Source organism: Falco peregrinus, chromosome Z (assembly GCF_023634155.1).
Source record: "Falco peregrinus isolate bFalPer1 chromosome Z, bFalPer1.pri, whole genome shotgun sequence".
Taxonomy (NCBI): Eukaryota; Metazoa; Chordata; class Aves; order Falconiformes; family Falconidae; genus Falco; species Falco peregrinus.
Genome location: NC_073739.1, coordinates 68038539 through 68052091, shown reverse-complemented (window position 1 = coordinate 68052091; position 13553 = coordinate 68038539). Strand labels below are relative to the sequence as shown.

General features: G+C 40.0%; 1 protein-coding gene across 2 annotated transcripts in view; it reads left to right on the top strand.

Moving 5' to 3' along the window:
- Positions 1-13553, top strand: part of PARP8 (poly(ADP-ribose) polymerase family member 8) — a 120731-nt gene that overhangs the window by 104808 nt on the left and 2370 nt on the right. For both annotated transcript variants that reach the window (XM_055791153.1, XM_005241958.4), the window contains 7 exons: positions 1284-1351; positions 1716-1764; positions 2553-2665; positions 2819-2891; positions 4903-4972; positions 6791-6867; positions 7786-7855. In XM_055791153.1, coding sequence (XP_055647128.1) covers positions 1284-1351; positions 1716-1764; positions 2553-2665; positions 2819-2891; positions 4903-4972; positions 6791-6867; positions 7786-7855 — 520 coding nt within the window. The remainder of the gene's footprint in view (positions 1-1283; positions 1352-1715; positions 1765-2552; positions 2666-2818; positions 2892-4902; positions 4973-6790; positions 6868-7785; positions 7856-13553) is intronic.

Here is a 13553-nt window from a genome sequence, read left to right as displayed (position 1 = left end):
ATTTCTAGAACTATGAAGATGATTGTGTTGCTTGCCTGTGATGGGTGGGGAAGTCAATAGTATGACCTCTTTCCTATAGCGCTGTGATGATATTAAAATATGTGTTAAAAATAACAAACCTAGAGTATCCGTAATGGCAGTCAAATAAAAGTGATGAAGTAGAACTCGGATCTTTTGAAGTTTAAATAAGAGATAATAACAGCAGAATGGGACATTGGAATGAGATAATCACCAACTGCTGCATTTCTGGAAATATCAAAGCCAACCTGGGTCTTCTATTTCCAAAGCAAAAGAAATTGATTTAGTGACAGTGTTCTGAATTATAGTTTTATTTCTATTATAGCAAAACACTTGACCAGCTAAGTATGGTTGGGAACTTGGAAGGCTGGGTCTCTTGGGATTACTACCACATCATTTCTCAATGTACACAGTGGGACAGAATCTGATAGCCATACTTAGGTTTATTGTTACACCTCCTTTCCCAAACAGCCTAGCTAATTATAACTGATTATTGAAATCTCTTCCATGTACCTTGCTTTTCCAACTGCTATGTAACCTCACAGCAATTTATAAATCTTACTTTATATGTATTTGTAAGGTACTTCGGTGTTCTGGAATGGCAAATGTATAGAGAGGAGTAAAGTAAATGGAAAATTAAAATTCACGTATTTGTTATTAAATGTAAGATCTTGTAAACATTAAAAAAATCATGTATTTCTGTTACATAATACATCTTTTTAAAAGAAAAATAACCACCATTTTACTTTTTTTTTTTAATGCTAATATAATTCTTGGACTGAAGAGTTTTAAAGGGATGCTTTACACTGTGATTGAAATCAAGAAAGGTTTTCAAAGGTGTTATAAACTGATACAGGATTTTACTTTACCATTTTATACCATGAAACAGTTAAGAAGAATAGAGGGGATTATCTTCTGGTATTTTGACTTAATTTTGTGAAGTTCCAGTCCAACTGCTTAATTCAAGAGCTGAACGTAAATAGGTATCTTCTGCTGTTCTCCCTGAGATCACCAATGTTTGCTGTAATGTAGTCATTTTGATGCTAATTATATGGTTATTATTTTACTCCGGGAAAAATAATTGCTATATTAATTCTTGTCAAAACACATTTATAACTGTACAACACTAAATGTCAGTAAAACTGTGATTTACGCCTAATAATGAGTCCCATGTATTTGTTTTAATAGATGAAAATGTGGGCAATGTAACATACAAAATTTAACCTTACAATTCAGAAATAAAACCCTTAATTATTCTTTTCTAGGCACCTTACTTGGAAATAAAGAAGCAGATGGATAAACAAGACCCACTTGCACATCCTCTTCTACAATGGTATAAAATTGACTCACATGAGATGATAATTAATAAAATACCAAGTTTAGTGAGTAATTACTTCACCAGAATAATTTGATGTAAGCTCACCCTAAGAATTAGCCTCACAGTTAATATTTGCAACTGCAGATGTTTCTGGACTGTTTCTGAACCTCTTTTGGGCCCTCTGAAAACACTGGAAAGATTCCAGCTTACTTGTACAGCCTCTGATCTCATTTTCTAGTTAAGGTTTAGTCTGCTTCCGTTCAGTAGGTTTAAAGGCCTGCAGCTGGGTGCTTTGTGGTGGCCATTCATAACACATTTTTAAGAAGAAAAGTTCTGTTTGGTTACCATGTCTACTACATCTAACTGTTTCTTATTTTAGGGTTATTTCCAGTAATAGATCGCATATTGTGAAGCTACCGGTGAATAGGGTAAGTGTCTGCAGGTTCTTTCTTATTTTGTCATTTTTCATGGCTTGTATTAGCATTTTAGGTGGGAGTGTCCTAGCCAAACGTAGATGTCTCCATTCAGACTAATCGTGTGGACTCCACTAATAAGCAGTGGAGAGAAGTAGGCGGTTTCAGGTCATGACTCATAGAATCATGTTGTGAATATGTAAAATAGATCGAAGAAATAATGGTCATAAAAAGGTATTTGAAGCGAGTAGTTCAAATACAAGTGTCTACCTTGTAGTCATCTGAAGTTGAGTATAACTTCACTATTTGTTTTGTTACCATGTAGAATACTAGATACAGAATGGTTCAGAAAGCAGTGCACCCAAACACAGTGTATGAGAAGATTCACTTATAAGTACACCTTAAAAAGAGTGTAGCTCTTGAATTTTAGAGGGATGGCACTGAGGTTCATTTCTGAGTATGTGTGCCTCTGATTGTATGGTTAAGGGCATAGTAATCTGCAACCTTTCAAATCTGAGCTTTTATTCAAAGCCAGCTCTGATCACAATACCATGATGCAATGGTTCATATTAGACTGAAATCTGTTTCAGAAACTTCCATATGTTTCATAAAGTGAAAGATATTTTTACTAATTGATTCAAGTAAAACCCATGGTAATGAGACCAATTTCAACTTAGTTCATGTAGGTATTTAGGTGCAGTCATGTATTGAGCAAAACAGCAGGGCATCTTAACTGCCATTATGGAAATACAATGCTCTTGTTAATCTCCTTCTTTTCACTTGTGTACTGTTACATTTTACAGCAACTCAAGTTTATGCACACTCCCCACCAGTTCCTACTTCTCAGCAGTCCACCAGCCAAAGAATCCAATTTCCGAGCTGCTAAAAATCTCTACGGAAGTACCTTTGCATTTCAGTAAGTTCATATATTCATATTAATCAAAGGTTATCAAAATGCCTTACTATTTTTTTGTTTTTGCCACTTGAGGTTTACAGTTTTGAATTTACTGTTTGAAAGGATTGCTCATTTTGCATTTTACACTATGGCTTTTCTTTTTCCTATCTTCAGTGGTTCACACATTGAAAATTGGCATTCCATCCTGAGGAACGGCTTAGTTGTTGCTTCCAATACGAGGCTGCAGGTAAATAGTAGACTAAATAGACTTTAGCTAACCTGTGCATGCTTGATTACATATTAACTTAGGCAGGTTTTCAGGGGGTGTGGGTCTGGTTGTCATATAGGTGGAAAAAAGGGTTGATTTCAAATACCCTCTTGTTCCTTGGAAAAGTTACTTTTCTGATGCAATTAAAATAAAATAATGTGTCTGCTAAAATGGCTAGAAAATCCTATTGCTGGGATCAGTGTTTCAGTTTTACACTGAAGAGCAGCACCTCCAGGAGGCTTAGCTCAGTACTGTGTAAAAGCAGTTTGGGGATTAAAATTTAGAGATACATAAACTATCTCCATGTAATAGGATCCAAGAATATGCTAGATTTACAGGAACTGGGTTTACAGCATCTCTTCTCTAGTTTCTTTGGGAATGGAAATGTGAGTGTACTGGCAAGGAGAGAGCTATTGCAAACTTTATTTTCTCAGACTGAATCATCAGGACACCACTATTGCAGAGCAAAGTAGGCAGTGCCAGAGGGGTTGAGGAGCTGTAACTTCAGAGTATTTTGGCACCACGGTTTTCACAGCCCTTCCCCAGACCTATGTCCATGATACCTTGGAAGAGGATCCCAGCATGTTAAGGATTGGGGTGTAGTAGACACTGAAAAAAAGCAAATGGGAATCTCTGCTGTTCCTCTTAATTGTTTGAGTATTTTTATTAGTATATTTGGGAGATACTTGGAGGAAGGCAGGATTTACACACCAAAAATCACCAAAGTAAACCCCTTTGTTTATGCTTATTATTTTGTTGAAAGTTGAGATACTGGGAATAGGAGGAAACAGTAAAGCCCAATTTTATACAAGTCATCATTTTTAGATCTCTCACACACCTAAGGCATATCCTGATCCAAATTCATGCTATTTACCCCAGTACCAACCAGTCAGGAAAACTTATCTACTCACCAAGGATCCTATACAACCTTGTAGGATCTGAAGGAGTGAAAGCATGTTTGCATTTTCCTGTGAGAGCTCTGGCACATCACAGAGACAATGTAAATACCATTGGGTCAAAGGAAAGAAAGAAAGGCAAGCATGACTGTGAAGCCCAGTGGTCATAACATCTACCTACATAGGAGATGCTCTAGGTTCTTATTTGTGTTCCAACAAGTACTTGGTGTGGTTTTTTTCTTTAAAGGCTTTTCCACATAAAGCAGTCAGTCCCTGGTGGAGAAGTGAAACCCACACTTCACCCTTTCCAGACAAGAAAATGAGTGCAGGGCTAATAAAAAGCACTCATTTTTGTTGCATAGCCCAAGCTTCATGACATGGAACAGTGATGCTGGTGAAGAAGAGTCTTTCCTTTCCTCTGTTCTTTTCAGACAGCTTTGTGGCTAAAGCACAGTCCTGCAGTCATGGGATTTGCATGTCTGAATTCGCTTAGGCGAAAGCTTGATTGAACCCATTCCTCCAGTGACTAAATTTTTCTATAGCATATGACCAGTGTCATCACCATCTCTTTATTTCTTACATTAAAGAAAACAAAAGCAGCTGTTGCTGTGTTGATTCACAGAGGCTGGCTTAGGCTGTGCTTTCTGACAAAGTTTTGATGTGAGACACATGCTGAGCTTGCTCAGCCTTGTTAAGGCTGAGGTGGTTTTGGCCATGTGCAGAAGCACTGTCTATAGGCATCCTCCATGTTAATGTTAGATTTAGAATCACAGAATCAATTAGGTCGGAAAAGACCTTTGATATCATCAAGTCCAACCATTAAAAACAGTTTTAAAAACAGAAAGTGCAATTTTATTTATAAATACGATGTTAAAATATGTTTAGGGTTTTGAACATGGTTTCCAGAATATACAGTATTTTAGTTGTATTTGCACAATATGATTATTTTAAAGGCTTCTTTGAACACCATTTATTACCAGGTAATAAATTAGTGCAGTGGGGCAGATGCTTATTTGCATTACAGCCTGCTCCTGTTGTTTTTGTTTTGTCCAGATAACCAAACTAATGCTTAACAATACTCTGCTTTTTTTCAGCTCCATGGTGCGATGTTTGGAAGTGGAATCTACCTTAGTCCATTGTCAAGCATATCATTTGGTTACTCAGGTGATATTTATAAATCACTCTAAAGTTGGAGAAATGTAGGGGGTATCTTAGTTTACTGCTTGTCTTACTAGCTTCACTGTTTAGAATTTTACTTTATTATTTACTGTATTAAAATTTAGCTTTGTTGACCAAGATTTCATTCATCCAAAGGAGAGAAAATCTGAATTCCCTTATTAAATACCTGGGTGATTAGTATCTTGAAACTGATTGACGTGAATAGTTGATAATAAGCTAATACTAGATGCTGTGTGTAATGGGGCAGGTCTTGATTATGCAGTGAAAATCCAGCTTTGTGATTGTGATTTTTTGTCAGTATCTGCCTAAGTCCACCTAAGGATGGACTGACTATCTGGATTCATGGGCTTTTATGACCTGATCTATAGACACATTCAGCTGTGTATTTAAGAGTATTCCCAGGTATTGCCAGGTCGGGATTACATAGAAAGTAAAGGACAATGTGTTTATTTTAGCATGAGAAGGGGAAGGAACATAATCTGTCCCTCTAGTAAATCCAAAAGCAGAGTTTTCCATATAAAAATTAAATCATACATAGAGGCATAATAGAAAGAAGATACACCAATGTGTATAGTAAGAAATGTAAGAAATTTTTAAATATAGTGACTTTTTCCTTTCAGTATGTTTTATTTACCATTTCCTCACATAGGAACATGCTGGTACAGTTGAATGTGTGGTTTTGTGCATGTAGATAATTCTGAGAGTTTTAGTTGTGCTTTCTGATTTTCAGTATTTTTAGGTGATGTCACAGTTCATTTTAAGAGCTTAGCATTTTTTACTACTATTTGTTGAATTTCAGTATCAATAATCTCTAAATGCACTTTTAGCTTTTCAAAGATCATGTATGTATGGAAGCTTTTTAGGACTCACTGGAAGTGCAGGTTGAACTATCATTATCTAAGAAAATTCCCTTCTTTTTGGACAACGCTGCTTTGTCAGCTTCATTGTGTTTTTTTCTTATCTCTCTAAGTTTCTTGGTCCCTTCCATCCAGTCTCCTCCAGAAAGGAGGCCTGTGTTCCTAGAAGTATGTAATAATTGATGCCGATAACAACCGTGGAGGAGTCTTACACTCCCTGTTTCTTCAGAGAGTTAAACTTCCCCATAATACAGTCTGTATTTGCAAATTGCCAAGAAATATGTGATACTGGAAAGGCAAGGAAGACTGTAGTAGCATACAATACAGGAATTTTAATAAAATCAACATGATGAATATAAAAGAAATCTAAGGCACAAATGTAGGTGTTTAGATTTCCTAGGTGGAAGTTGGATCCAGTGTGGCTGACAACTAATTTAATTCTTTTACGTGTAGATAAATTAATTAAACCAAGGTAGACTTCAAATCTTAAAATAAATTAACAACTCCTAAAAATTAATTAGACTTTTAGAAAGTCTCAATGAAGTGTTAAAGGTTAATATCTGAAGTTCTTTCTCTCATGATTTCGCTGTCCCACAGACAGTTAATCAATCTGTGTTAATTCAGCCTGAATAGGGTCAGTTACACTCCAGACATGCTGGCATGCAGCTCTGTTAAGCAGCCACCTAAGGGCATTCTTCAGCTCAGTTAGGTGACGTTTAAGGTCAAGTTTACCTGCTTTTGCACCTACTTAATGCTAACTTGGCTTTCCTAAAGTCTTTGCAATACAATGTAGTTGTACTGGTAGTTAGGATGAAACTGAAATACTCTATGACAAAGTTAACTAGCTGAGATACCCACTGTGCTACCTGTTTCATTCTCCATACTTAACTTCGCTTATTATGGTATTTATATGCCAGAGTGTCTTATTTAATCTTAATATTCCTAGGGATGAACAAGAAGCAGCAGAAGGTGTCAGCTAAAGATGAACCAGCTTCAGGCAGTAAGGGCAGTAATACATCACAGGTACAGTACATCAGCCATCTCTGGAAGATTTATGGCTTTATGCTTGGGAACTTGATAGCTGAAAAGGAGGTAATACTGCCTTTGTGAAAGCTAACAGTTTTATTTTATTGACAGAAATCAACAACTTCAGGGATTGCAAACATCAAATGCAGCCCAACTCCTTTTAGTAACAATTTACAGAGTGTACTGGAGGTCTTGTGCCCTTCTTTTCCAAGCAGCAGCATTTAGGAAAAGAATGAAAATTAAATACAGATTGCATTATGACCACTTAGCCATCCATTGCTTTCTCGGTTCTAGACTTGCAGAAGAATGATGCAAAAGGAATTGAGAGTGATTATTGCTGGAAAACAATTAGCATTTCATTTATAGCAAGTCAGTTTTTCATGGTTTTTACCTATTAAACTTTTGCTTTATCTGAAGCAAACTCATAGCATATATGTGTAGGACTGAATTTTGAGAAGGAGATCTTAGATCTGTGTCTATAGTTGGCATGCAGAAACTACAGAATAATCTGGCTTTGGAGAGGAATCGGTACGTAACAGCAGAAGCCCTAAGAAAAGGGAAGGCCAGTAAAATATCATGGTAGTGGTCAAAGAACTGGTGGACAAATTCACCTTTTTTTTTTCTGCTATCAATTTGGTTTTCAGTAACAGTCTGGTATTTCTAACAATATTATTCATTCTGTAATAATTAGGAACTTGTCTTTCTGGGTAAAGGAGTTGAAATCCCTCCTACAGTAATCCCAACAAATAATATGTGGTTTTAGAAATTCTGTAACATATAGAAATGTTTTAGAAAGACTGCCTCTATCATTGTTCCTTAATAAACCACTGAAAATAACAGCCCTCTCCTTTGTTACTTTTTTACTCAGCTTGTCTTACTGCACTAATTAATTTTTCTTATGTTTTTACATCTCAGTCACAGAAGAAAGGACAACAGTCACAATTTTTGCAAAGCCGTAACTTAAAATGTATAGCCTTATGTGAAGGTAAGCTGAAAGCCCTTGAAAAACTGTTTTAGTCATGGACACAGTGTTACTGGATGCAAGCCAGTGAGACCTTTAGGTCCAGTATTGGTTGTTTTTAGGTAAGAGACTACTGGTAGGGGTACAACTACTTGCTTTTAATAGCTGACCTGTGTATTTCAGAGTGGGTTGGGTTGGAACCAACCTTAAATATCATCTTGTTCCAACCTCCTGCCATGGGATGCCAGGGACACCTTCCACTAGATGAGGTTGCTCAAAGGCTCATCCAGCCTGGCCTTGAACAGTTCCAGGGATGGGGCATCTGCCTCTCTGGGCAACCTGTTCTAGTGTTTCACCACTCACATCGTAAAAAACTTCTTCCGTATATCTAGTCTGAATCTACCCTCCTTTAGTTTGAAGCTATTAGCTTTTGACCTATTGGTACAGGCTCTACTGAAAGGTCTGTCCCTGTCTTGCTTATAAGCCCCCTTTAGGTAGTGGAAGGCTGCAATGAGGTCTCCCTGGAGCCTTCTCTTCTTCAGGCTGATCAACCCCAACTCTCTCAACCTGTGTTCATAGGAGAGGCATTCCAGGCCTCTGATCATCTTTGTGGCCCTCCTCTGGACTTGCTTCAACAGGTTCATGTCCTTCATATGTTGGAGGCCCCAGAGCTAGATGCAGTACTCCAAGTGGGGTCACAGGAGTAGAGTAGAGGGGGAGAATCACCTCCCTCAGCCTTCCAGTAACACTTCTTTTGATGCAGCCCAGCATACAGTTGGCTTTCTGGGCTGCAAGCACACATTGCCAGGTCATGTTGAGCTTCTTGTCCACCAGCACCCCCAAGTCCTCCTCAGGGCTTCGGTCAATCAATCTCTGCCCAGCCTGTATTTGTGGTTGGGATTACCACAGTGGTGCAGGACCTTGCACTTGGCCTTGTTCAAGTTCATGAGGTCTGCATGGGCCCACATCTCAAGCCTGTCAAGTCCCTCTGGGTGGCATCCCTTCCCTCCAGCGTATTGACTGCACCACATAGCTTGGTGTCATCAGCAAACTTGCTGAGGGTGCACTCAATCCCAGGGTCCATGTTGCCAGCAAAGATGTTAAACAGTGCCAGTCCTCATACCGACCCCTGAGGGACGCCACTTGTCACTGGTCTCCACTTGGACATTGAACCATTGACTGCAACTCTTTGAATGCAACCATCCAGTGAATTCCTTATCAACCAAGTGGTCCATCCATCAAATCCATGTCTAGTTTAGAAACAAGGATGTCATGCAGGGCAGTGTCAAATGCTTTGTACAAGTCCAGGCAAATGACATCAGTTGGTTGCTCTTCCCTCATCCACCAATGTTGTAACCCCATCATGGAAGGCCACCAAGTTTCTCAGGCACTGTTTACCCTTGGTGAAGCCATGTTGGCTGTCACTAGTCACCTCATTATTTTCCATGTGCCTTAGCGTAGTTTCCCAGAGGATCTGCTCCATGATCTTGCTGGGCAAAGGGGTGAGAGTGATAGGCCTGTAGTTCCCTGAGCCTTCCTTGTTTCCCTTTTTAAAATGGGTGTTACATTTCCCCTTTTCCAGTCAGTGGGAACTTCACTGGACTTCCACAACTTCTCAAATATGATAGATCCTGGCTCAGCCACTTCATCCACCAGTTCCCTCAGGACCCTTGGATGCATCTCATCAGGTCCCATGGACTTGTGTACTCAGGTCCCTTAGATGATCTTATACCTGATCTTCTCCTACAAGCAAGCAATTCTTCATTCTCCCGGTCCCTGCCTTTGTATTGTGTGACTTGGGTGGTGTGGCTGGACCACTTGACGGTGAAGACTGAGGCTAAAATGTTGTTAAGTACCTCATCCTTCTCCAGGTACCAGGTAACCAGGTCTCCTGTTTCCTTCTGAAGAGGGTCCATGTTTTCACTAGTCTTCCTTGTATCATCAGTGTACCTAGAGAGGCTCTTCTTGTTGCCCTTGACATCCCTGGCCAGATTTAATTCTGTCAGGGCTTTAGCTCTCCTAACCTGATCCCTGACTGCTTGGACAATTTCTCTGTATTCTTCACAGGTTACCTGTCCTTTCTTCCATCCTCTGTAGGCTTCCTTTTTGTGTTAAACTTGTCCAGGAGCTTCTTGTTCATTCATGCACACTGTCTGGTGTTTCTGCTTGACTTCCTCTTTGTTGAGATGCATTGCTTCTGAGTTTGGAGGAGGTGACCCTTGAGTATTATCCTTTCTTGGGTCCCTCTTCCCTCCAGAGCTTTATCCCATGGTATTCTACCAAGCAGATTCCTGAAGAGGCCGAAATCTGCTCTCCTGAAGTCCAGGTAGCAACTTTGCTGTGTCCCCTCCTTGCTGTCGTAAGGATCTTGAACTGCACCATTTCATGGTCACTGCAGCCAAGGCCACTGCAGCCAAGGCTGCCCTTGAGCTTCACATTCCCCACCAGCCCCTCCTTGCTGGTGAGAGCAAGACCCAGCGTAGCACCTCTCCTTATTGGCTCATCTGTGACTTGGAGAAAGAAGTTATCATCAACACATTCCATGAACTTTATGGATAGCTTATGCCCTGTTGTCTTGTTTCTTCAACAGACAACAGGCTGGCTGAAGTCCTCCATGAGGACCAGGGCTTGTGAACATAAAGCTGCTCCTGTCTGTCAACAGAGTGCTTCTTTCACCTGGTCTTCCTGGTTAGGTGGCCTGTAGCAGACCCCCACTACAATGTCACTTGTCCCTGCCTTCCCTTTAATGTTGACCTATAAGCTCTCAGTCAGGTTCTTATCCATTCCCATGCTCAGCTTCATGAACCCCAGCTGGTCATTGACATAGAGGGCAACACCTCCTTGTCATTGTCATCATTCAGAACATTTCCCGCTTTGAACAAAAATCTGTAACACGTGCTGATTTTTCATGAAATAATCATATGCACATAGTGACTGGTTCTCTTGTCTGCCTTTCAAATGTGATCATATTCCTAAGCCATCAAAATAACCCAAGTCACGGTCTTTATTTTCTTGCAAGCTCTTGATAAATGCATTAAACACCTAAAAGTCAGAAAAAACAACTTTCCTATTGAATTTCCAAATAATTTTCACTGTTCAGGCAAATACACTGTTCATCTGGGAACCAGTCTGTTCTCTGATTGCTTCAGAAATTTTGTGAAGTTAAAATCCAGCGCATAAGAGTACAATCATTCTTGAAAGTCTTGGCTGTTGTTTTAATAACTAATGAAACCTCAGCAGGTTTTGAGAATAAAAAATTATGAAATTTGAATAAGAATTGTACTAGTAATTGGTAATTAGTCTCATTGACCAAACAAAAAGAAATTATGTTAAACTCAGTTTACCTTTCATTTAGAGCACTTTTTTATTTTTAAAAGTAAAAATTAAGACAGACAGTGGAAAATACATTATTTCAAAATGGAATCTTTAAGCAATATGGGCTACTTTTTAATATATGTGTTTTTGAGAATGTTCGAGTGAAATATTTAGTATGATTAAGGACTTGACAGTCAACATGAAAATGCTATTAAATCTGGAAGAAAAAACCACAGATTTAATTCCAAATCTTTCAGAAAAAGATATGAAATGAATCTAGGGTTGACTAGAATTTACTTGGCCTTTAGTGCCTGATGTTTCTAAATAGAAATCACATTTTTCACAAGGACTTTTTCATCCATGTTGTTCTTTCCCCACACTTATTATGGAGCATCCTTTTTAAGGGTGAATTTTAAATATTTGGAAAAATATATTTTACATTATTACTATTCACTTCATTTTTCTGTGAGGTGAGGGGAGGTTGTTAATGTAGATTTTTAATTAATTACAATTAAATTAATTACAATAGATAAATGTCTGTTTAATATTTCAATTCTTGGAAGAAATGCTATAAAAATTGAATAAGCATTTATTCATGGTAGTGTTAGAATAGCATAAAATAGTATATTTCAGATGGAAAGGACCTAGTCCAACTGCCCCATCACTTCAGGGCACTTCAGAGTTAAAGCATGTTACTAAGGGGATTGTCCAAACGACTCCTTAACACTGACAGGTTTGGGGCATCGACCACCTCTCTAGGAAGCCTGTTCCAGGGTTTGACCACCCTCCTGGCAAAGAAATGCTTCTTAATGTTCCGTCTGAGCCTCCCCTGGCGCAGCTTTGAACCCTTCCCGCGTGTCCGTCAGCGGATCCCAGGCAGAAGGGATCAGCACCTCCCTCCCCACGCCCCCTCCCCAGGAAGCTGCAGAGAGCAGCGAGGTCGCCCCTCAGCCCCCTTTGCTCCAAACCAGACGAGCCCAGAGCCTCAGCCGCCCCGCGCAGGCCATGCCTTCCCGCCCTCCCACCAGCGCTGTTGCCCTCCTCTGGGCGCCTTCGAGGACCTTCACACCCTTCTGAAATGGCGGGGCCCAGCACCGCGCACAGCACGCGGGGTGAGGCCGCACCGGCGCTGGATGCGGTGGGATAATCACCTCTTTGGCCGGCCGGCTATGCCGTGTTCAATCCCCCCCAGATGCGGTTTGCCCTCCTGGCTGCCCGGGCGCACCGCTGACTCGTGTTGAGCCTTCATGCACCAGATCCCTTTCTGTGGGGCTGGTGCCCAGCCACTCCTCTTACAGTTTAATCTTGTCCCCAGCATTACTCTGTCCTGCGTACAGAATCCAGCATTTGGACTTATCATCGAAATCGGGAATCAAACTTAACACCAATGCAGTATTAAGAAGCAGGCACTCCTTTATTGCAGCACTGGGTGCTCAGTGGCATCTCCACAGATCAAGCACACCAGTGTAGTTTTTACCGTTACATTTATACACAAAATTACAAGGTCGTACATGCCCAATTAAAATGATTAGTTAGTAATTTGCATATAATTATAACATTTACTGTGTCATCCTTTTCTGTTACTACACTTGCTCAGGGGAAGGGTCTTCACCTGGGCAAGGGTCGTCTTCACCTGTGGGCATTATTTTTATTATTATAACAAAGATAGTTCACTTCAGGACACCTTAAAAATTAGTTTTGTTGCCAAGTAGGAAGGCTGGATATCAGCCTTGCCAAGCTGTCCAATAACTCATCCTATACACAATAGAACCTGGGTGCTCTGGTTATGGTCTCGAGAGTAAAGACTAAGGCTATTATGTTCTATAGCATAGGGAGTTCCAAGTAACAGTCTCAGATAACGAGCAGTACAGTGATTCATATGTCATTGGTTAATAAGTGCAAACGTAATTCCAACATGGGGGTTAATTCCTTAAAGTCAAAATGCTCTTATAACTAGCTGTTACATAAAAACAAAATATAGAAAGATTCAGTAAAATTTTAAGATAATCTGCAACAGACTTGTTAAACTTTGTCCCACATGTCCCAATAGTCCAGTCTGTCTAGATCCCTCTGTAAGGCCCCTCATCCCTCGAGTCAAGAGCATCTCCCAGCTGGGTATCATCCGCAAACTTGCTAATGCTGCATTCAACTCCCACATCCAGGTCTTGGATAACGATACTGAACAGAGCTGGCCCTAGAATTGAGCCCCGAGGAACAGCGCTGGTGGCTGGTCGTCAGCCAGATGCAGCCCCATTCTCTGCAAACCTTTGAGCTCTGCCCCTCAGCCAGCTCTTCACCCAGTACACTGTGAAGCCGCTCATCCCACAGCTGGACAATTTGTCCAGGGGGATGCTATTTAAAGACATTTATAGAAATCTTTTAAAATACAGATTGATAGTATAGCTTC